At 39.0% G+C, this 26115-nt stretch overlaps 1 protein-coding gene across 2 annotated transcripts in view; it reads right to left on the reverse strand.

Moving 5' to 3' along the window:
- The window catches only part of snu (ABC-type transporter snustorr), a 130498-nt gene that overhangs the window by 67582 nt on the left and 36801 nt on the right, over positions 1-26115 (reverse strand). The window contains exon 1 of one of the 2 annotated variants that reach the window (XM_028172391.2): positions 16157-16396. The exons of the other annotated variant lie outside the window; for it this stretch is intronic. Within the exon in view, the coding sequence (XP_028028192.2) occupies positions 16157-16167 (11 nt within the window). The 5' untranslated portion in view covers positions 16168-16396. Of the gene's footprint in view, positions 1-16156; positions 16397-26115 lie in introns of those variants that run through there. 2 annotated transcript variants of the gene reach the window in all.

Genomic DNA, 26115 nt, shown 5'->3' on the forward strand with positions numbered 1-26115 from the left:
GCCGTTGTAACTCTACTGAGGCCTTAGAACTTATATCTCAAGGTGGGTGGCGCATTTAAGCAATAAAAAAGAACATTATTATTTCCTAAGAAGTGTCAATATTATTAATCTTAATCTCTGTGAGCTTTTACGTTTTTCATACATAACACTCTTCCTGGAACACATTAACGGGTTAAAAACCCTCATGGATAAAGTCTTATATCCAATTATAGTTAACTGTCAAGGTTTAAAATATGACCGGTTGGCGTGGGCCGGTGAAGGTGACCTGTTATCGGAGATTTGTTTTCTTTGTACGTCTCAAGCCGATTCTTAATATAGAACTCATCAAGTCTAATCCACCTTGAAAGGGAATGGAATCACAAAATCATTAAAAAACCCTAGTATACCAAGAGTTTTTGGGAATAATGGCGGTACCTTCCCATCCGAGGTCGCGCCCTGCCATTAAAAGTAGCTTTTTTTATTGCTTGATGGGTGGACGAGCTCACATCCCTCCTGGTGTTAAGTGGTTACTGGAGCCCGTAGCCATCTACAACGTAAATACGCCACACACCTTGAGATAAAAGGTCTATGATCTCAGTATAGTTACAACGGCTGCCCCACCCTTCAAACCGAAACGCATTAGGCGGGGCGGTGGTACCTACCCGTGCGGACTCACAAGATGTCCTATCACTACGTAAATGAAGTAGGGGTAAAATTTAGCGTTATGCCAAAGTGACTATTCGACGCGGACTGAGTCGCGGGCAAAAGCTGGTTCTACATAATTGGCATTCGCCCGTGAAGCCCTTTCCCAATATCCGTTCTGATTCGCAGTCGGCACGTACCTAGTCGCCGCCCTTCGAACCTTCTAACGATTATCCGCATCCGGCTCCAACTGCCACTTTACTATTTACAAACTTGAAGTCAATGCGTCATTGTAGAATTCGCAAAGATACCGTAAGATATATCGTCTTTTCGCATTACAAGTGTACAATTTCCAAAAATATTCGAAATTGAGTTAATATGCGTAATCATTTGGTATCTATCACCAGTATTTTCCTCATAAATACTGTGTCAAAAGACCGTAGTTTAGTTTAATTTTTTATTTTTTTAGTTTATCTATGTTTTGACTACTATTAACAAAATTAATACATAATTTTATCTTACTTTAAAAGACAAATAATGTAACTGGTAAAAAATAAAAAATAAATGTCGCAAAAGATGATTAACATAAAAATATAACATGTTAAACCTTTAAAACACTCTCCTGTAGAATTAGTAAGTTTTGAGATTATACAGTTTTAATGCGAGAAAACGATATTATGTATAACGTTTTCTTGGAGATGATACAGTCATTTTAAACATTCATATCTTACGTGTCTACTCTACTCTGCCTCTAATAATTTTGTTTTTATTGGTTAGTCGACTGGATAAACTCACTTGCATTCTTTCTTTTTTTTTTTTTTTCGGGCCGAGTGCCGAACCTCCTACGAGGTCCCCGCGCCTAGGGGTCTGAATTAAATGAATTTTATTTTATTTTTTTATTTTTATACATGTCGTCTTATTGTTTGTTGGTCTCCAGCTGCCAGCGTAACTTGACTGATTTAAAGAAACTCAAAAAAACTGAGCACAGCAAATGTAAAGGTGCGCGTAGTTTGGACGGTTGTAAAAGCGAAGGTGATTCAACCAGGCGTTTACCTTCGGATTGAATCGAGCAGCTGAGGCGAGGGTCGGCGGGCGCGGGCGAGGTTTTCACTAGCCTTGCGCGCAGTTGCGATACAAGTCGAGTTAGCATGCGACACGACGGCTCGACGAAGGTTCCACGCGTTACCACATTAACGCGATGTCGTCACGATCTCATCGAGAGGCTCCAGCACGAGGTAGGAGATATGAGACGAGTTGGTCACCAAGCAACGCGACTGCGGTGTGCCCAGTGAACAAATATCACAAAACAACGAAGAAATTTTATGTGAATTTTTAACAATCGGTTTTTTTTAAATAAATTGTTACTAGAGCCATTAGACATCTCGAGATTTAAGTTCTGAGGCCTCAAGTATAGTTACAGCGGCTGCCCCACCCTTCAAACCGAAACGCGTTACTGCTTCACGGCAGAAATAGGCGGGGTGGTGGTAACTACCCGTGCGGACTCACAAGAGGTTTTTGTATTAAATCATTTATTTTTCTTTTGTTTTTTGTTTAAGCTAATCAATCAAAAATGTACCACCAGTAATTATGCAAATTATAATTTCTGCGGGTTTGATTTTTATTACACGATATTATTCCTTCACCGTGGAAGTCAATCGTGAACATTTGTTGAGTACGTATTTCATTAGATAAATTTGTATCCGCCTGCGGGATTCGAACACCGGTGCATCGCTCAACACAAATGCACTGGACGTCTTATCATTTAGGCAACGACTACTTTCAAAATCACTTTAATTTGTATAGTGATTTATTAGATACGCACTAAAATCTAAACGCACTGCTATATGGCTGTATTTGGTGGAATGGTCGTATCTATCGACCGGTTTGGTAATGACTAAAATACAACATATTTATTTTTTATGATACATTTTTGATTGAATGGCTTAATCAAAAAAAGCAGAAATAAATGATTTAATACAAAAACGAATGTCAATTATTAGTGGTAAGACCTCTTGTGAGTCCACACAGGTAAGTACCACCAGACTATTTCTGCCGTGAAACAGTAATGCGTTTCGGTTTAAAGGGCGGGGTACCCGTTGTACAATTCTGAGACTTTAGAACTCATACCTCAAGGTGGGCGGCGGCATTTACGTTGTAGATGGCTATGAGCTCCAGTAACCACTTAACATCAGGTAGACCATGAGCTCGTCCAACCATCTAATCAATAAAAAATAAATTAAAAAACGGCTGTAATCACTCTAATAATTCTAAAACGGAATGGAGTGAGAAAGATAACTGAATTGCTGTGATAGCATTACACAAAGTAGATTTTGAGCCGAATGCAATTTTTGAAATATTTCATCCTCTACAACGGCGGGTCGGATACAGCCCACTGAGTTTCTCACCGGATCTTCTCAGTGGGTCGCGTTTCCGATCCGGTGGTAGATTCTGTACAGCACTGCTCTTGCCAGGGCCAGTGTTAGCAACACTCCGGTTTGAGCCCCGAGAGTTCACTTACACGCTCAGCATATATAGGAAAAAGCATATATAGAGAGATTTTCTCCTACTTATCCACTGGTAGATTAAGAGGCCGTTCCAGCTACGCCCGGACGGATAGTTGAGCTTACGGGATCAACCTGAGAGAATTTGCTAACACTAGCCCTAGCAAGAGCTAACAGATAGTGAAACGTTTTCTATTTGCGATAAAAAACACTAATGTAAAACTAAATAAACATAAACAAACGCTGCAATGTACAAATGCTTTATGCAATACAACATAAAGACGTTTTTCGTGTAACTATAATATTCATGGTAAGACAAAGTTATTGCTTATTTAAAAAATAACATGAATAATCACTTTAACAGATTACATACAAAATAATAAAATTACATGTGTATTTATTGCTTAGCGTCTCGTAATTACTCAAGTGTTTAAGTAATTATTACGATTTACAAAAAAAACCGCATTTTTTTTACTACAGCATGTTCATTAAAATTAAAAGTTTTTATTATTATTAATCTTCAATTATTATATTTGATGGGTACACGAGTTTTCGGCCCATCTGATATGATGCGGGTGCCTATCTTTACTTATTTATATTGTATGTGATACATTTAGTAGTAGACACAATCTCTTGAAATACAATCTCTGACATAATAGAAAAATTTGCTTTAAGATTCAAAATGACAACTCCTAAAAGACAAACTCTTCAGTTTCCGCACGAGTAAGTACCACCATCTTGTCTAATTCTGCCGTAAAGCAGTTTGAAGGGTGTGAAAGCCGTCATACAACACTGCAGTTATATCTGCTATACAGCTCTCTAGCTTGGCGCTGACCAAGGACTCAGCTGGCTACTACGCAATAAAAAATTAAATCGGAATTATTCACGCACCACCTGTCGTATTTTTTTCCTACCTATGCTGACAGCCTTGAGAGGCTATACCAGCGTTACCCTAGCGTGTAGGTGAGCTCTCGAGACTCAAGCCGGAGGTGTTGCTAACACTGACCCTAGCAAGAGCAGTGCTTCGCATAATCTACCACCGGATCGGAAACGTGACCCACTGAGAAGATCCGGCGAGAAACTCACTGGGCTGTGCCACCCATATGGGTTAGACCACTCGTCGAGCCCATCATCGCAAGCGACGGGTTCAGCTAGAACGATGACCGATGCTTGAGGTACCTTAAAGCACCGTTAATGGATCGGGAGTATCCGTAATGACGTGTTTAGGCCGACGTCGACTGTTTACCATTTGGTTCAAAGGATCGGGTTTGCCTGTCGACGGTTGATCGTGCCACGACAAACTACTCTCATGAAGACACAGACAAATAATCACTTTTATATATTATACTAGCTGACCCGGCAGACTTCGTAGTGCCTCAATCGATAAATAAAAGACCTAAAATTTTGTATAAAATAAACTTAAAACAAACAAAAGGAATCCGTCCGACGGGGACACATCGAAGGAAAAACAAAATTGTTTGTTTTTGTATAATTTGGAGCATTTTCACATTAATTCACCTTTTAAACCTTCTCTGGACTTCCACGAATAATTCAATACCAAAATTAGCCAAATTGGTCCAGCCGTTCTTGAGTTTTAGTGAGAGTAACGAACAGCAATTCATTTTTATATATATAGATGTACAAGGAGGTCAAGGCACTGCTTATGGCGTGCAAACATAGTGATTATAAACAAACACATTATTACAAAACGTCGGAATATGTTTGTAAATGTTTACTCAAAGCTTCGGCGGCTTTAGGCGAACCTACCTACGTAGAATTTAGATACTCTATGACTTACTGTATTGAACTATTGGCCATACTAAAAGCAACGTCCAAAAAGCTTCATCAATCACTTAACTTCATTAACTTAATAATCGCTTAATGAAGTCGTCGTGGCTTAAAGGATAAGACGTCCGGTGCATTCGTGTTGAGCGATGCAACGGTGTTCGAATCCCAGTCGGGTACCAATTTTTGTAATGAATTATGTACTCAACAAATGTTCACGACTGACTTCGACGGTGAAGAAATAACATCGTGTAATAAAATTGAAACCCGCAAAATTATAATTTTCGTAACTACTGGTGGTAGGACCTCTTGTGAGTCCGCGCGGATAGGTACCACCGCCCTGCCTATTTCTGCCGTGAAGCAGTAATGCGTTTCGGTTTGAAGGATGGAGCAGCCGTTGTAACTATACTGAGATCTTAGAACTTATATCTCAAGGTGGGTGGCGCATTTACGTTGTAGATGTCCATGGGCTCCAGTAACAACTTAACACCAGGTGGGCTGTGAGCTCGTCTACCTATCTAAGCAATTAAAAAAAAAACGTGACATGAGCTGTAAGTAGTCCGAACATTTTAGCTCATAAATTAACAGTTGGCACGCTTAATATTACGCTGCTTATGACGTTTCTGCTACTGATTTAATAGCATCGAACCAGTGACCTCGGGATTCAAAGTTTCACTGAGTCACTAGGCGAGTCAGTTACCAGTTTTGGGCAAATAAATGGTCAAAAATAAATCTTCACTTAACTACAAAGCGCGTTGATGTCTTTTATTCGGGAAAATGATTTTTCTGGGCGAACACTAAAAAACTGGAATAGGTTTTTTTTTATTGGACATTTTATATTTATTGAGACATTACAAATGATCAGATAAGTGAGGTATTGCGATGCAGCCAATTACATGACGATTATTACGATAATTATTTTACGACATTTTTTTTGGCTCTACACGGGCGAAGTCACCCCAGTCAACCTCCTAGCTGAGCCCTTGCTCGCCCACTTGTCCTGGTGAAATTAGAAAGGCCTCCGGGTCACCAGTAATCCCCTAATTAAAAAATATCTATACTAATATATAAATCTACAGTGGTTTTTACGGATGTTCCGTTATAACTACTGAACCATGCATCCGATTGACTTGAAACTTGGTATCCATGTAGAAAATACATGTACTTAATTGATAGGCTAATATTTATATGAATGTTGGATTCCCTAATAATAATGTTAATTTTAAATGCCCAGCGAAGGGGGCAAGTACGGCTAGTACTTACATAATAAGACTGTCCTAATAAGATTTTAATACTCAAAGGCTTCGAACCTAAATTAGGTGAGACGGTTAGTTACCACTGAGCTACTTTCCCTATTATAAACGCGATTACATATATTACTTTAATTGTAACCTAGTAATTACAGTACGTGATCATAATCAGAGCGGAGAAATGTATCTCTTTTCATTGCGCAATCATTACGTAAGTCAGAAAGAGAGGGTCGAATGAGTGAACAGCTACGAATGACGCTTTGGTGTACTCAACGATGTTACCCAACTACGACAAAAGAAAAGAAAGGTTTTAGTTTTAGCATTGTTTATTTTTAAAAAAGTAATAGGGACCGACCAAGTCCCTGATGTTAGGCCTTAGATCAAAAAATTACTTTAAATTAAAAAATAGTTCGCCCATCTCTGAGTCGCCCGTGGACATCATCGATGATTAATGCAAACGAAGGATTAATCCTTAGCGGCTTCATTGTGTCCTTAATACTGCTGTGGGCAGTATCACAAACGAAGGAGAAAAAACATCACTCGTCAATATAGAACAAAAATTTTTTGAGTTCGTATCAAACCCACGTAAGCAGCTTCCGTAATAATGTTGACGTGAAATTGGTATTTATTTATTATTATAGCTTAGATGGCTGGACGAGCTCACGGCCCAGCTGGTGTTAAGTGATTACCGGATCCAATAGACATTTACGTAACGTAGCAATGTAACGTAAATGCCTCCACACATCTTGAGATATGAATTGTAAGGTCTCAATTTTTACAGTACAACGGCTGTCCCGCCCTTCAAACCGAAACGCAGTACTGCTTCACGGCAGTAATAGACAGGGCGGTACCTACCCGTGCAGGCTCACAAGAGGTCCTACCACCAGTAATTACGCAAATTATAATTTACCGGGTTTGATTTTTATTAGACGATGTTATTCCTTAACCGTCAATCGTGAACATTTGTTGAGTACGTATTTTATTAGAGAAAATTGGTACCCGCCTGCGGGATTAGAACACCGGTGCATCGCTCAACACGAATGCACGGGACGCCTTATCCTTTAGGCCACGACGACCTGTTTTAATCCGACTAGATACTGATCATGTATTTTATCTTTATTTAAGGAGATTATTCACCTAGTGAATATGCCACTCCACTGTGCAACAAAAGAGAGTAACAAAATAATTATATAAAAAATAAAGAAAACTTTTATCGTCTCTGAAGGCCCACCAAAACTTTTTTATAAAGTTACTTAGCCATTTTTGATTCCGGAAAGGCTAATATACATAATTTGCACATCCAACTTGTCGAAAATCTGTATATTTTGCAAAGAATTGTTGTCTCAAATCATCGTTCCGCGCACACTCCATCATAATGTGAAAAGCATCTTCCAGTACATCACAAACTGAACACTTAGGGTCATGAGCCTTACCCATAAAATGAGCAAATTATTTGAGTGAGATGTGCCCGCAACGAAGTCTGAAAGTAGTCACTAGGGTAGTTCTATTAAAGTTACAAGAATCAAACCACGGCATTTTTCCATGGCAGACTTTGAATTGTTTTGTAAGATACTGATCATGCGATACAAAATCTATGGCATCACAAAGCAAATGCTAACATAAAATGTCTTGAGCAACATTTACACGGAAAAACCGGAATGGGCGGACATGCGTCATTGAAAATATGTTTTTAAAATAGTTATTTTTACCGCGAAATCACTGATGAGCGCTCGCTAGGTATGTCGTCGCGTGACCCGTGGCTGTATCAGACGTAATGACTTCCGTGACCAGTATTTTAGTACTTGTATTTATCGTTGACTCTGGTCTCAAGGATGAACTTGAGATTTGCAAATTATATTCTGTATACACATCAGATAATAAATAAATAAATAAATATTTACTAACAATCACGCCACGTTAGCTGGTCCCGTGATAAGTTCGTAAAGAACTTGTGTTACAGGTACCAGATAACGGATATAAATGTAAGATTTTTATTATACACATACATATATTTAATATACATCCATAACCCTGGAAAAGAAATTTATATTTATCATACAAATATTTTCCCTTAGCGGGATTCGAACCCGCGACCCCCTTGTGTAGTGACCATGTCACTTACCACTACACCAAACGGCTGTTTAGGCCAGACGGCCAGGTAGGATTTATTGCCAGAGCTTACGGGTATGTTATAGTAGTGGATGTGGAATTATTAGCCTATTTTGAGGTTGTGACTATACTGAGACCTTAGAACTTATATCTCAAGCTGGGTGTCGCATTTACGCTGTAGATATCAATGGGCTCCGATAACCACTTAACCCCAGGTGGGCTGTGAGCTCGTCCATCCATCTAAGCAATAAAAAAAGGGTAGGATGACTTTTTTTTTTCAAAGATTACAATTGTGTTTTTTTACACGAGCGTGAAAAGCGACGCGATGTGATTAATTGAATTTTTCCTCTAATACAGAGAAAAACAGCTGCCTATATGAAATAATAACAATTGTACACAAAAAAAGAGTATAATAAATAAAGCATAAAACAGGGATCAAGAGTAGGGAGAGAGAGAGAGACAGACAGAGAGAAGAGTACTGAATGTTTTGATCATTATTTTGTTTTAATAAAACACATTAAATTTCCATATTTTCTTGTTGATGTATGTTTTTATCTCTTCTCTGTGGGGCAGTTTTAGGGTAGGGCAGTAGCGGTTCGCCTTCCCGAAGGCATTATTTAAGGCCGCGACTCAAATCGGTTTGTGCCATTAAAATCATATGGCCTTGACGTGCAACAGGTGCGCATTCACAGTTTTGATTACAATTTAAGGTCACATATGTATTTCCTTAAGATGTAAAGTGTATCTTAAGTTTCACTTGTTAAATAATCAACTCACCCATGGTCATCTGGTCCTTAAATAGTGAATGAATGTGAATCAAGGACTGATTTAAATTATACGTTAATATTTTTTACTGGTGGTAGAACTTCTTGTGAGTCCGCACGGGTAGGTACCACCAACCCGCCTATTTCTGCCGTGAAGCAGTCACGCGTTTCGGTTTGAAGGGCAGGGCAACCGTTGTAACTATACTGAGACCTTAGAACTTATATGTCAAGGTGGGTGGCGCATTTACGTTGTAGATGTTTATGGTCTCCAGTAACCACTTAACACCAGGTGAGCCGTGAGCTGGACGAGCTGGACGAGCCATTTAAGCAATAAATAAAAAATTACAAATCCAGATGAAGAGCAAAATCAACCTGTTTGTCATACGAATGCCTGCCGAATCGCATAATCAAATGAAATTTAATTTCTATTAGATACTAGCTGACCGGCAAACTTCGTAGTGCCTCAATCGATAAATAAAAGACCTAAACTTTTGTATAACATTTTTTTGTTTATTGCTTAGATTGTTGGACGAGCTCACAGCCCACCCAGTGTTAAGTGGTTACTGGAGCCCATAGACATCCACAACGTAAATGCGCCACCTTGAGATTTTTGGAGAGTACTTAAGCAGCGGCTTGGCTCTGCCCCTGGCATTGCTGAAGTCCATGGGCGACAGTAACCACTCACCATCAGGTGGACCGTACGCTCGTCTGCCAACAAGGGCAATAAAAAAAATAACTCAGCCTTCAAGAAACATTCCACATACGTACGTACGATCGAGCAAAATAGCAACCTTGTAACAGCTGTATTTTTTCCGCAATATCCAATAAGAACAACTAGATAAACAAGTTCGCTTTATTAATGTAGTCTACACGTCTTGTATACGATTTAAATAATTACTTTTTCGCCTACTAAATTAATTACAAGCGAACGAACCCCGAGTAGATACTTCGATACGCTACATTCCGGATCGGGTAAAATTATAGTCACTAGAGGTCCCGCAGTAGTCGAAATTCGACTATAATTAATTGGAATTGTAAGTTTGTACACTATTAAGATTATATTCTATACTTCTATAATCACAAATTTCGTCAAGGCTACACTATAAAAAAATATTAATAAAGACAAACAATATTTAATCTATTCTCAATTGGACCGCAGACGTCAAAAACAAAAGTTTGACAATAAATAGTATGCATGCGAGTGTGCGTCAAATACATGGTATGTAGTGTGTGTAATGTTTTCTTTATTGATTTAATGTCTGTTTTATGCATTATTTAAAAAAATATTAGCATTGTGCACTTCTTCTCTATATTCTGTATAAGTGTGGAAAATTTCATACTCCTCCGTCCGCGCAATTTTCGTAAAAAGGGATACAAAGTTTTTGCTTCACGTATTAATATATATATTAGTAGTTGGAACAAAGGAGACCTACTTAATCTATACTAATTTTATAAAGCTGAAGAGTTTGTTTGTTTGAACGCGCTAATCTCAGGCACTACTGGTGCGATTTGAAAAATTATTTTAGTGTTAGATACCTTATTTATTGAGGAAGGGCTAAGGGGAGGAGGCTATATAACATCACCAATACAAGTGGAGCACCAATAAAGAATGTTTCAAAATAGGGGTTTAAATAGCTTCTATAACATTTTATAATTAAAAAATATTTTCACTTTCTACGTAAATAAAGTGGGTGGTAGAATTTAGCGTTATGCCAAAGTAACTATTCCACGCGGACGGAGTCGCGGGCAAAAGCTAGTATAAAATAATATAATAGCTTTTTGATTTTATAGCAATCTTGAAACTCATTTTAGGGCATGTGTGGGAAGATTATCCGCATGTTTACAAGAGATTATCGGAAGAGATCATATATTGTATACAGGGTTAGACATCTCCATGTTATTCGTCTTGAAAGCAGAGATGGCAATAACCAATATCTACATTTTTTTATTTTTTAATGCTTAGATGGTTGGACGAGCTCACAGCTCACCCGGTTTTAAGTGGTTACTGAAACCTATAGACATCTACAACGTAAATGCGCCACCCACCTTGAGATATAAGTTCTAAAGTTTCAAGTATACTTACAACGGCTGCCCAACCCTTCAAGCCGAAACGCATTACTGCTTCACGGCAGAAAATAGGCGGGACGAACTTACACGTATATTATTCACCTACGTGAACCGCTTAAGTAGGAAGCATGTGAACTCGTCTTCCGAACGCTAAACCAGCTTACGAAGATGATACACGGCTTAGTCGACCTAAATACAAGACCACATCCGGCGTCTTACTTATCAACAAGTGGAAAATTATAATCGACGCGCTTGTTAAGTTAAGCAATGCTTCTAATCGAGTTAGCTTATTTGTCACACCGTTGCGTAATGCGAACATTACTCTCACGGAAAACTATAATTAAAGAAGCAGAACTAAAGAGAAAATTTAACTGATTTTTTGCTTTAGATCAAATAATTTGCCTGTTTGATTTTAAGACGTCACTGTAGACGTCATAACGTGAACGCTGTAGCGTCGTATAATAGTGTAACAGGTATAATGTATCTTAAGCGAATCGAAATAGGTTTCATTTTTGAAGTGAAACTTCTTTAGGCGCATGAGGGTAAAATTTTTACAGAACGTCACGCAGGTATGCAACGGAAGTGACATCAAACTACTATTGAAATTAAGTACTTGTCAAATGTCAGTAGTAGTAGTTGTTGTATTTTTCCAACTGGAAAGGCAAATGTATCATACCATACGGCCTAATATTTTATATTTTTTTTGTGAAAAATGTTAATATGAATTGAAATGGAATGAAAATAATTTGGAACATTAATCAAATAGCATGAAATTAAATTAGTAAATTCAATTAGCAAAATATTAGTCATGTACAATTTAGAAATCCAAACATAATGTGACTGTCAACACTGAGGTCTGAGATTGACATTTGACATACTTTTGGCGGGAACATATCTTCCTTTTTCCCTTCCTCTAAGTCTCGGAAATCTAAAGTTTTAGATTTGTATAAATATAAGCAAGACTTATAAATTAGTTCGCCAAAAAAGTTTCACTTCTGACATGTGTACTTTGTACGCACGCACTTTTTTGTTTTGTCCGTACGTCTGTGTAAGTTAATCTCCGAAAGTACTGGATAATTTCATTCGAACAATACCAATGGTTGTCGTATTCATGAATCGATTTCTAATGGAATTCAGTCAGCGTAAGGTCTCTGTCAATATTTACCACGTTTATGATAATTCGTGGGTATATTACATTAAAACGCGAACTTTGTACTGAAGACGTAAATCATTTGCGCAAACCTCGTCCACTTTATGATGCTCTGCAAGAAAATAGCATGTTTCCAAGGTTGACAATGAAAAAAATAATTACTTATTGATGTTGAGCGTCAGTTGTATCCACGTAGATGTATATAAAAATTAGCTTTAGGGACTTTTTGTGCGAATTGTTTTTAATGTTTTAACGAGTGAATGTGCTCACGACTTACCTTGTGTTAAGCGTCTACTGGGGACCATATCAATAACGGAAATGCCGTACACATCTTGAGATATAAATTCTAAGTTATGTATTTATTTTTCAGCGTAACCTTAACTAGTAGGTGAGCTCACAAGGCTCAAACCGGCGTGATGCTAACACTGACCCTAGCAAGAGCACTGCTTCGCAGAATCTACCACCGGATCGGAAACGCGACCCACTTAGAAGATCCGGCGAGAAACTCAGTGGGTACAATGGCAACCGTACTCTCCGAATCGGAAGGCATTGCTGCTTCGTGGCAAAAATAGGCGGGCTGATGGTAAGTCGTGCAACTTCGGAATCCCAGTGTGGCTGTTGGCATTTCTGGAAACGTTTCTGTCACAGAGCCGACAACGGACAGCAGGTGTCGCAACCGTAGTTTCAAGCAATGTGTGTATATAGTTTCGTAACAGCCAGAGCGAAGCGTGGCTCGATTTCACCGATAGATGATATTGCATTTTCTAAGAAATTCGCGAATCGCAGACATAATTTTAAACGCTATTTCTATATGAACTAGCGTGTGATCGTTAGAGTTCTTTTTTTTATTGCTTAATTGGGTGGACGAGCTCACAGTCCACCTGGTGTTAAGTGGTTACTGGAGCCCATATACACCTACAACGTAAATACGCCACCCACCTTGAGATATAAGTTCTAAGGTCTCAGTATAGTTACAACGGCTGCTCCGCCCTTCAAACCGAAACGCATTACTGCTTTACGGCAGAAATAGGCAGGGCGGGTACCTACCCGTGTGGACTCACAAGAGGTCCTGCCATCAGTAAAAAAGGCCTTTACTAAAAGGCCCGTAATCGATTTCATTATTTTTTCCTGGAATTCCCACATTTTTAAGTGTCTATTATATCGCAGGAGAAGTGTGATAAATTTCAACACACGCGATTTATACATCTTATTGGTAACAAAGCCGCATGGAGGAATGTAATCGTAACTAAATTCTAAAGAAACAGTGAAGCTCAAATTCTATATAAAATTTTAGTCTAGCCATTCTTTGGTGGGAACGGAATCCAAAAGGGTAGAGAGCTTCTAAGACTGTCACATTCAAGTGTTCATAAGAATTTGTCAGAACTCACTCTGACTTATTTTACTTTTTACAGCATATAAAAAACAAATTTACTTGGCAGTTCACATTTGTTTTCAAGAAAGGCAAAGGGGGCACTTCCATTTTTATTTATTAGGGCCCGCAAAAGCCGCGTTGCACTATTTTTTCAATTTGACATATTACTATGTCATTTGGCATTAGTTATGGCGCTAAAACTGTGTGTGATTATTGACGTATACGTAACCTTTGCACACAGAAGTAGCTTAGTATTAAATCTATTGATATGCTAATTGGCTTTGTATTTAACGATGCTATATAATTACATTATATAAGTAAATTTTAAACTAAAATAAGAATAATGGTGTACAAAAATAAATGTATGAAGTTTTATTATTTTATTTCGTTGCATTAAGTATTATAAATGTTGAACACAAGAAATATTATATTTAGTTTTTGTCAGCCATTATTAATTTTGACAGTTGATGTATTGTTACGCGGGAAATAACATAGACAAAGAGCATTCGTTTTTCTGATTTAAAAAAAAAGGTTAAGTGCTTCTTCGGTTTGTGTTTTGAAATTTTGTTGTATTATTCGTGTTAGACCGTTTGGCATAGACTATCAGAGGCAAAAGCCCACCGCAGTATAAAGCATTTTCGTATCTAAGCTCTGAAGAGAGGTCTTTCGAAGCGCTCAAAGAAAGGTAGGCAGCGGTTTGGCTCTGCCCCTGGCATTGCTGAAGTCCATGGGCGACGGTAGCCACTCACCATCAGGTGGGCCGTATGCTCGTCTGCCTAAAAGGGCAATAAAAAAATATAAAAAATTGAGTGGAGTTAGTTCAACGAACTCTGGGATCACACTACACTGAAGTAAGTGGTTCCAATTGAAACCGCAGAAATCTATTGCTGTGGTGAATGTCACGATGGTAAAAAAAAGAAGAAAAAAAAAGGCAAATTTTTCTTAAGCTCTCCAGAATACATTTCAACGAATGTATTTTAAAATCATTTAATGAAAAATTACGCATCCCGGTTTCGCTTACGTCCACTTAATACTCTTTTTTATTATTAACTAGCTAACCCGGCACCCTTCGTAGTGCCTCAATCGATAAATAAAAGACACGTCAAGGGGACACATCAAAGGAAAAACAAAATTGTTTGTTTTTATATAATTCCGAGCTTTTTTATATTTTCTCACCTTTTAAACCTTCCCTGGACTTCCACGAATAATTCAAGACCAAAATTAGCCAAATCAGTCCAGTCGTTCTCGAGTTTAGCGAGACTAACGAACAGCAATTCATTTTTATATATAGAGATTATGTTAATACTTTTTCGAGATACAAAATAACCAATTGTATTTAATCTCCTGTTCGTAATAATTACTATCTGTTTGCATAAAATCGTAAGCCCGTTGTGTGATTATTGCGTAAAAGGACAAACCAACAAACCGCTTTCGCATTTAGAATATTAATAATTATATAAGCAGTTGTAATAATTATACTTCACACTAATGTATTTTATATAGTTTAGAGTTTGGAAAATACTCATTACTTTAGAACAGAAGTGGTACTTGTGTGGTTGGTCTTCTATAACTCAACATAAAGGTTCTGATAAAAGACATTAAATGGATAATTCAGGTTAAGACGAGATAAAAAAACAGACTTTTGTAATAAAAAAATTGTAATTCAGTTACTCTATTGGCAACAATTATTACATCTTACAATCATCATCAAATGTAAAGTCCGATGTTTGTCTGTAGACAATTACGCAATAACGAAATAAGAATATGTTGGCATTCTTTAATTTATAACAAAAAGGTCATACTGGGGATAGCATTTAAGCTGGCTGCATACACAACTGCAAACTTGACAAGCAAGCTTGAGAATTTGCATGATTCTGTGCGCGCACGTAGCCAGTTTGGAGTTGTGCAAGTTTGAACAAATATCTGCTCATGCAGGCCTATTAAAGCTACAATTACGTATGCGGCCAGCTTCAGACTAATAATCTTCTTTCCACACTAACTGTTTAATGTTTAACCATGTGAATCTAACGGGAATAATTATTGTAATATCATAACGGAACAAATGTATTTTAATTTAAATAATAATAAGATAGTTGCGTAACGCGAATTTTTATTGGTTAGCAATTTAAAAATGCTAATATCTAGTAGTGAGTATTTTTCAAAGATTGCTCATGGGTGCTCACGGGTGTCTGTTAGCAATTTATTGTGGCTAGTATTGTTAATGTAGGTAATTGGGCCTCACGTTTTTGTGGTTTTCTAACACTAATTACTTTCATGACGTATAACCAATAGAGAGATAGATAGATAATGCTCATATTTGGCTCACAATGGCTCGGCGCTGCTTGATGCTACAAATTTAATTGCATTATCGAAAGTCACGCTTTATTAAAATTCAAAGGCCATTTACCATCGAAACGTCTCGGAGGTCGAAATTAAACCTTAATTTTAAACGCAATAAAACAATATGACTCACATAAAAATCCAACTAAAAATTACTTATTATTATTCTTCACTAATTACATCAATTAATAACTTACTTTATTAGCATCTCGTTTCGTTCTCTCGTTCATACACTGAATCACAGACACAATTACACAATAATAATTATACATACAATAACACTTCACTTATATTTTATATTTTTAATATGTTTTTTTCGAGAATCACGAACTTTCTAATCGTTGTGGTCGCGTACTCCGTAAGAAACATGCGGCTGAGTCCGCGTGCGGCAGTCGACTGACTTGTTTTTTAGGCTACGTGTACGATATTTTTTCTTCGTTTCGTCGCCAGCCAGTTGTCCGACTCCTTGGTCACCGGTCAGTCCGGTATGTCAAGATTGAATGACGCAAGGAGTTTCGGCAATGTTGGCGCGCTTGGGTTTTTTTGGACTAGTTGCCACATTCGACGCGAGCATCGGGTCGGGTTGTAGTACTGCCTGATTTCGATGGATGTTTTTAATATAATTACAGGAATGTACGTATATTGCAAAAAAAAAACCTCATCCTTTTTTTTTGGTAAACTTTTTGTTTGACTTATTGACGTAAAATGAAAAAATGGGGAGGGGAAAACATAAAAAAACTTGCATGATTTCCATGTTACCGTCCTGAATTTACAAAACTTTCATCATCATCATCATTTCAGCCTATCGCCGTCCACTGCTGAACATAGGCCTCTCCAATAGATTTCCAGTGCGACCGGTCCATTGCCACCTGCATCCAACGAGACCCAGCGCTTTTTACTAGGTCGTCGGTCCATCTAGTAGGTGGCCGTCCCACACTGCGCTTGCCAGTACGTGGTCGCCACTCCAGGATCTTTCTGCCCAATCGACCGTCCTCTCTTCGTGCTATGTGGCCGGCCCATTGCCACTTCAGTTCACTAATTCTACGGGCTATGTCAGCAACCTTCGTTCTTCTACGGATCTCCTCATTTCGGATTCGATCACGTAGAGAAATGCCGAGCATAGCCCTCTCCATAGCTCGCTGCGCGACTTTGAGCCTTCTAAAAAGATCCCTAGTGAAGCACCACGTCTCCGAGCCGTAAGTCATCACTGGTAACACACATTGGTTGTACGCCTTTGTCTTAAGGCACTGAGGTATTTTGGACGAGAAGACGTTGTGCAGTTTACCGAACGCTGCCCAGCCGAGTTGGATCTACTGACCCCTCTCTCAAAGTTGGACCTACCTAATCGGACTGACTGTCCTAGGTATATATATTCGTCAACAACTTCAAGAGTAGAACTCCCAACAGTAACTATGGTGGGTGCAACATGGACATTGTACATGATTTTTGTTTTGTCCATGTTCATTTTAAGACCCACTTGTTGAGAAACCCTACTGAGGTCACCGAGCATACGCCCTAAATCTTCCAGCGACTACTACAAAACTTTGTAGAATAGATATTGTAATACCTAGCGTAAAGGGCGCAGCCAAGACTACCTACTTACCTGCCTACTGCCAAGGACCCTATACAAACCTTGTTTGTAGGACATCTACATAGTGGTAGGGAAACACAGTGGAGGGGAGCTTATTCCAGAGACGGATAATAATGCTTGAAGTCATCTTTAAAGTGTCATATATGGGCAAAAGAACGCGATGTTAGATCATAGAACAAATTTTACCAAATGCACAAATTTTCCATATTGACCTGACGTCTAAAATTCAATGAAAATTACGCTTAAATATTCTGTTAGTGTGGCGGGTAGCGCTCACCAAATGACACGAGCGTCGGGGTCACCAGTTTGGGAAGTTTAACTACAAAGGGAAGATCTTCCACCGAGCGGGTGATGTTAGCTCGGTAGACCGACGGTCCGAATGTTGTTGTTCAGAACTTGTATATATTGTAGTGCATCCATAATGTTTGCGACATCTCACACCGATGACTTCTTTGCAATCATGCGGAAGAGAAGTGCATCGTTATTGCGTCAAGTCAGAGACAGTAGAAGCAGTTTTCTGAGAATCATATCGAGCAAGATCGAGGGACTGCTGATTTATTAGCCTTTGCAGCAGGCACTTGAAAGGAAAAAATGTATGTAATGATATTTATGTGTTAGATTTTTTATGTTACTAACATAGATTATAAGTAATTCTTACTAACAAAATGTTATGGTTTTAAAAAAATAAAAAATAAATAAAGTATAAATAAAATAAAGGCAAGCGTATCTTGAAAATGTCGTAAGCGAGATTCAGGCATCTGTCAAATATCTTGCGTTGTATGATGGCTACCCGACACAGTTAGACGTATGGATTCAGTTCGAGCTAATGAATTTTAACAGGTCCACTGTTTACTATCTACACAAAATGATTCTACTGAGGTTTCATAATGCATAAGTGACTCGCGAATAAACTTTTATCTTTCCGCTTGCGCTCGACTTATCTGGGGCAAAAACGTTAATTCACATTTCGTTTGTGTGCGAGAAACGAACATTCGGATACTAAATTGAGATAACGAACGTTTTTTTTTTTATGATTGAAAGATTACTATTGGCCCGAAGGCCTTTCCAGTTTCACCAGGACAGGTGGGCGAGCAAAGGCTCAGCCAGGAGGGGTGGGATTTGCTAACAACTGCCCGAGCGCCTCCGAAAGAGAACTAACAACTCAAGAGCAATTGCTTCGCGAATGAATCTACTACCGGATCGGAATCGCGACCCGCTGAGAAGATCCGGCGAGAAACTCAGCGGGCTGATGCATGGGTCAGACTACACGTCGACCTCTTTGTCGAGTTCGACGAGTACGGTTACCGGGGCCCCTAAGCCTGCTACTAGTGTTAGAGCTGAAGGCGTCTAATGTAAAGGTTATTGGATCTGATGGATCGTAAGGACGTGTCTAGGGCGTCGAAGAAGAGATAACGAACGTCAAATATAAGCAGTGAATGCACTAATCAATTATATGTGTAGTTTAAAACTAAAAGACACGTTTCCATAGCCAGCCGTAGCAATTAGTAGTTAAATCCAATAACCCTTGCATTCGACGCCTTCAGCTCTAGCACTAGGCTTAGGGTCCCCGGTAACCGTACTCGTCGAACTCGGCAAGGGGTTCATCATGCAACCTAACCCATGCCCGCTGAGTTTCTCGCCCGATCTTCTCAGCGGGTCGCGATTCCGATCCGGTAGTAGAATCATTCGCGAAGCAGCTGCTCTTGAGTTGTTAGGTATCCTTTGAAGGCGCTCGGGCAGGTGTTAGCAAATCCCACCCCTCCTGGCTGAGCCTTTGCTTGCCCACCTGTCCTGGTGAAACTAGAAAGGCCACCGGTAATACTTCAAAATAAAAAATTTAAAAAAAAGAAAGGAGTAGTAACATTTTTTTGTTTTTTTATCCTAACGGTACCTATCAGCGCATTAGAGGGAAGTTAAAAAATCATTGTCTTGCAATCGGTCCTTGATGCGTGAGCAAATTTTCAACTTAATCGCAATCGTCTTGAAGACCATGAAAATGACGTTCCAAGATTTATTTGAGAATACGGAGTACATATATGACCAAAGTATTATTAATTTTTTGCATAAAAACACACTGAGCTAATAAAATAGTGTCAAAAAGCGTTATATTTCTTATAATTTCCCCATGAATACTTCATTGCTATGCCTCAACGACCATTTTGAGATAATACTTCTTCTTCTTTCTCTTCTGCTTCTTTTTTTTCCTACCTAAGCTGAGAGCCTTGAGAGGCTATATCAGCGTCGCCTTAACTAGTAGGTGAGCTCACGGGGCTCAAACCTGATGACGTTGCTAACACGAACTTTAGCAAGAGCCGTGCTTCGCAGAATCTACCACCGGGTCGGAAACGCGACCCACTGAAAAGATCCGGCGAGAAACTCAGTGGGCTGCGTCTGAGGGGTGAGATGAGAGGGATGAGAAACAAGTATTAATAGGTCTTTGGAGTTGGAACGTTTGCCTACGTTTGCCACTAGAGGCGCTGTTCCAACTCCATACAAATTTGAGTTAACTTTTACGCTATCGACAACGTTAAAAAACTCGCACTAAGTCGTATGTGACAACGAGAACTTTGAATTATTTCGAAACGTTTTATACGAAGTGATTATTGAACGAAAGCTTAAACCGTAACAGTAGCTTTTATTTATAGATATTGTTGTGACCGAAGTTCCGTTTTATTCGGACGATGAGATCCTTTCGTCTCGAGATCGGGGTCCGTTATCCGATCCGCGATCGCACCAAAACAAAAACACACATTCGAACGAAGTCTCCAAGCTTATGACGCAAATAATGGTCATTCAACTCTGTGAACGTAAAAACTAAATGCGATTAAGGAAAATTTTCATAACAATTTTGTTTATTAAGAGCGTTGTAATGTTTTTAAGTAATGTGTAATTAAAGTAAACTAGAGGTCCCGCACTAGTGGAAATTCGACTATAATTAATTGGAATTGTAAGTTTGTACACTATTATGATTGTATTTTATACTTCTATAATCACAAATTTCGCCAAGACTACACTATAAAAAATATTAACAAAGACAAACCATATTCTATTCTCAATTTGACAACAGACGTCAAAAACAAAAGTTTGACAATAAATAGTATGCATGCGTGTGTGCGTCAAATACATGGTATGTAGTGAGTGTAATGTTTTCTTTATTGATTTAATGTATCTTTTATTCATTATTTAAAAAAAAAATAGCATTGTGCACTTCTTCTCTATATTCTCTATAAGTGTGGAAATTTTCATACTCCTCCGTCCGCGCGATTTTCGTAAAAAGGGATAGGTACAAAGTTTTTGCTTCACGTATTAATATATAGATACATACAGTAAACAAGTAAATGCGTGTAATTTTTTTAATGGAAGCAGCTGGGAGACGCCTATGTGTCACAGGACACGCTGATCACGGAACCGGGAAACCTGATGTATTAGATTTAAGTTCAAACAATTTGCTACTGTATGTAAAATGATTGTTTAGTATCAGCCATATATTTTATTTTTATTTCTTATTGCCTTTGTAGGCAGACGAGCATACGGCCCACCTGATGGTAAGTGGTCACCGTCGCTCATGGACGTCAGTAATGCCAGGGGCAGAGCCAAGCCGCTGCCTACCATAAAGTACTCTCCGCAAGCCTCGTTTGAAGAAGAACATGTCATAGCGCTCGAAAAACATTGTGGAGGGGAGCTCATGCCAAAGCCGGATGGTACGTGGCAAAAAAAGATTTTTTTTATTGCTAGATGGCTGGACGAGCTCACAGCCCACCTGGTGTTAAGTGGTTACTGGAGCCCATAGACATCTACGACGTAAATGCGCCACCCACCTTGAGATATAAGTTCTAAGGTCTCAAGTATAGTTACAACAGCTGCCCCGCCCATCAAACAGAAACGCATTACTGCTTCCCGGCAGAAATAGGCAGGGTGGTGGTACCTACCCCCACGAACTCACAAGAGGTCCTACCACCAGTAATTACGAAAATGATCATTATGCGAGTTCGATTTTTATTACACGATGTTATTCCTTCACTGTGGAAGTCAATCGTGAACATTTGTTGAGTACGTATTTCATTAGAAAAATTGGTACCCGCCTGAGATTCGAACACCGCTGCATCGCTCAACACGAATGCACCGGAATTCTTATCCCTTAGGCCACGACGACTTTATAAACGATTGTATATTGGAATATGAGTTATAAGTCTCCGTTTTTACAGTTGAATTGATGCCCCACTCTTCACACTGCTTTACCACAGAAATAGGCAGGGCGGTGATACCTACCCGTGCGGACTCAGAAGACATCCTACCACCAGTGAGAGCTTTTTTTTTTTTGTTATTGCTTATGTGGATGGACGAGCTCACAGCCCACCTGGTGTTAAGTGGTTACTGGAGCCCATAGACATCTACAACGTAAATGCGCCACCCACCTCGAGATATAAGTTCTAAGATCTCAGTATAGTTACAACGGCTACCCCACCCTTCGAACCGAAACGCATTACTGCTTCACGGCGGAAAATAGGCGGGGTGGTGGTACCTACCCGTGCGGACTCCCAAGAGGTCCTACCACCAGTAAATATCTATTATATATGTATTATGAACTATATCTTTGTGTTTTTATAGCTATGGTTTGCTATCCGCGGCCGCTCACAATGTCACCGGTCGTTTTTAATTAGCACTAGATTATAATTCAATTCGACTTATCTGAACCAGTGTCAGATATGTACATAATCAATGTTATAAATAGTTTTGATTAATTTCTGTTTTGTCTGTTTGACCTCATCGTTCTTGAGGTCGACTACAATCCCATTTCGTTGTTGAGTTTAATATATTCATAACATCAGAACTCGGTTGCTATTTTAAAGGAATTTGAACCTAAAACCGGGGTCATATGGATGCAATGAGTATATTAATTATGTGAGCAAAGTATATAGTATTATTTCAATGACCGAACGAAATGTCAATGGAATATACTGCCATGTTTTTTTTTGAACGAAGTTCGTTATGGGACGATGCGGAGGGGTACCCTAACCGGGAATAAACGTCCGTAACGTTTTTTATTAGTAATGCATACAGTGTACGAATTAACTTTGTAATAACGTACAAAAAATAACATATTTTTATTATAATTTTTTTTGGTAAATCATTGCGAATAAAATAAAGTTGATAGCTTTGTAAAGTGGTTTTTATTTTATTTTTATCAATAAAAAATCATGATAAAAAATATATAATTATACCTCGAATAAAACTTTATATTTTTATAATAAGGAACTTCTTTCCTATCCGGTGTCCCACGACACCACGCATATTTTTTTTGAGCTAGGGTTATAGAGCATGGAAGTCAGTAGAGGTGCTTTTTTTTTCCTACCTAAGCTGATAGCCTTGAGAGGCTATTTCAGTATAACCGTGGCTAGTAGGTGAGCTCACGGGGCTCAAACCTGATGACGATGCTAACACGAACCCTAGCAAGAGCCGTGCTTCGCAGAATCTACCACCGGATCGGAAACGCGACCCACTGGTAGATTCTGCGAAGCACGGCTCTTGCTAGGGTTCGTGTCAGCATCGTCGTCAAGTGCCTTAAATGGGAGACGAATTGAAGAAGTGTTCAAATGTAAGCAACAGATTACAGAACTACTCAAGGACCCATCAATATAGTCCTGTCGCATAAAAATTGCCATGGCTCATCGAAGGGCGTGGCATAAATGTAGCATATGCAAAAGGATTGAAGTATGCAGGGTTGAAAAAAAAAGTAACTTATAATGCTAACTTTGAAATTACACCGCTCATATAGTTTCATTTAAATTCTTGCCAATTGATTACAACCTCAAATAAATGAACCTCAGCTAGCTTTATCCACATCATATTGCACTCCATATTATTTTTCATTTAACTTAATATTTGGAATATTGGGCTGTATGGTGTGACACCTTCGCCCTTCCTGATGGAAAGTGAAACCACTAGTTCATGTAAGTATTACCCACGACTTTTTGGCGGGAACGCCAGGAGTGAAGTTAGATATTTAAGAAAGTAGTCATCATCTATAATCTATAATAATAATAATAATAATATTATAAAGAGGAAAGATTTGTTTGTTTGTTTGTATTGAATAGGCTCCGAAACTGCTGAACCGATTAGAAAAATTCTTTCACTGTTTGGAAGCTACACTATTCCCGAGTGACATAGGCTATATATAATCTTTTTTTTTTTTAATTTGAAATCCTTACTAAAACTCCAATAATGTAACCTAAGGTGTAAAAAAATTACTTAAAATATTATTTACATCGCGACAGCATATGTCTAACTATTATAGTTATGCCGCAATACCAAAGTGTTTTTTTTATATAAAAAAATAAAACAACGTAAAATATCGTTGAAATTTTTGTTAAAGACCCGAGCGGAGACGAGCGGGACGCTATATGATATACATAACACAAGATTTGACAGATGCCTGAATCCAACTAACAACAATATCAAGATAAGTTTGCAAAGTACAAGTTTCGTACAATAACATTCGGTCTGCCGCGCGATTTCACCCGCTCCGGGGATGATCTTCCCATTGTCGTTACCTTCAAAAAACTCAAGCAGGCCCTGCTGTCCCTATCGCTAATTCCCTCAAACACAGCCCACTGAGTTTCTCGCCGGATCTTCTCAGTGGGTCGCGTTTCCGATACGGTGGTAGATTCTGCGAAGCACGGCTCTTGCTAAGGTTCGTGTTAGCAACGTCGTCAGGTTTGAGCCACGTGAGCTCACCTACTAGTTAGGGTTACGCTGATATAGCCTCTCAAGACTATCAGCATAGGTAAGAAACAAAAACGCTAATTGTTTACAATTCTACAATTGTTTAAAATTCTACAATTAGCGAGATTGTAAGCATCGACTCGTTGAAAGTACTCGCGCCCCACCTGTCGCACGAAACCTTTCAGGAATTCCGACTGCAATTTTACCAAATTACATCAGAATCGGTTGAGCGGTTTCGCAATGCGTACATAACAAACGAACAGAGAAGGGTGGGGCAGAATTTGTACTCTAGAACTTTTTTACTGGTGGTCTTGTGAGTCCGCACGGGTAGGTACCACCACCCCGCCTGTTTCTGCCGTGAAGCAGCAATGCGTTTCGGTTTGAAGGGTGGGGCAGCCGCTGTAACTATACTGAGACCTTAGAACTTATATCTCAAGGTGGGTGGCGCATTTACGTCGTAGATGTCTATGTGCTCCAGTAACCACTTAACACCAGGTGGGCTGTGAGCTCGTCCACACATCTAAGCTATATAAAATAAAAATAAAACTGAGTCCTAGAACTCATGCCTCAGGGTGAATGTCGATTAACACATCACTGATTGGTCAAGTTACGCCAACGACTTGGCAATGTGACAATTAAGGTGTACAGCTCCATCTAGCGAAGCGGGGCAACACGATAATATTACTCATTGGACGATTATTAGTTTATTCCCTGCACGCTAGATGGCGCAATCAAGAATCTCTCATTTACGTCCACAGGTGGCGGTATAACCTAATGTTCCCAAAAAGGAAACGACAAAAAATTTACTTACAGCCAGATATACAACACATACAGGTAAATCCTTCGGTTAATAAGCTCTAATTTTGTATAACACGCCACACTCATTTAGGTTACTGGGCTCACTTCACGACCTCTCAGACGCATGCGAAAGTGGTTCTTACGTCACACAGCATCTCATAACGTTTGCATCATCTGGAGGAAGTTATGTATGACCACACTGTTTATTTTGTGTCTTTATATTATTATCAACAAAAAGACTATTGAAACGAGTTACGCATGAGCATAATTGAGTGCAACTATCACGCAATAAATGCTCATTTTGTAACGTATAAGAACATCGTGAATGAGCACACTTCTGGTTGAGCTCTTGCTTTCTGGCTGAGCCCTTGCTCGCCCACCTGTCCTTGTGAAGTCGTCGTGGCCTAAAGGATAAGACGTCCGATGCATTCGTATCGAGCGATGCACAGGTGTTCGAATCTCGTTGGCGGGTACCAATTTTTCTAATGAAATACGTACTCAACAAATGTTCACGATTGACTTCCACGGTGAAGGAATAACATCGTGCAATAAAAATCAAACCCGCAAAATTATAATTTGCGTAATTACTGGTGGTAGGACCTCTTGTGAGTCCGCACGGGTAGGTACCACCGCCCGGCCTATTTCTGCCGTGAAGCAGTAATGCGTTTCGGTTTGAAGGGTGGGGCAGCCGTTGTGACTATACTGAGACCTTAGAACTATATCTCAAGGTGTGTGGCGCATTCACGTTGTAGATGTCTATGGGCTCCAGTAACCACTTAACACCAGGTGGGCTGTGAGCTCGTCCACACATCTAAGGAATAAAAAAATAAAAAACTGGAAAGGCCTCCGGGCTACTAGTAAGCCATCAATAATAAAAAAAAGAATGAGCACACATTTATTGTTAATCCAGAGTTTAATTTTAACCGACTTAAAAAAATGGAAGAGCTTATCAATTAGATTGTACTTTATATGTATGTTATCCTTTTATTTATGACTTTAGAGTATTAAACGGTAGGCAGCGGCTTGGCTCTGCCCCTGGCATTG

The sequence above is a fragment of the Bombyx mandarina genome, chromosome 26, assembly GCF_030267445.1.
Source record: "Bombyx mandarina strain Sakado chromosome 26, ASM3026744v2".
NCBI lineage: Eukaryota > Metazoa > Arthropoda > Insecta > Lepidoptera > Bombycidae > Bombyx > Bombyx mandarina.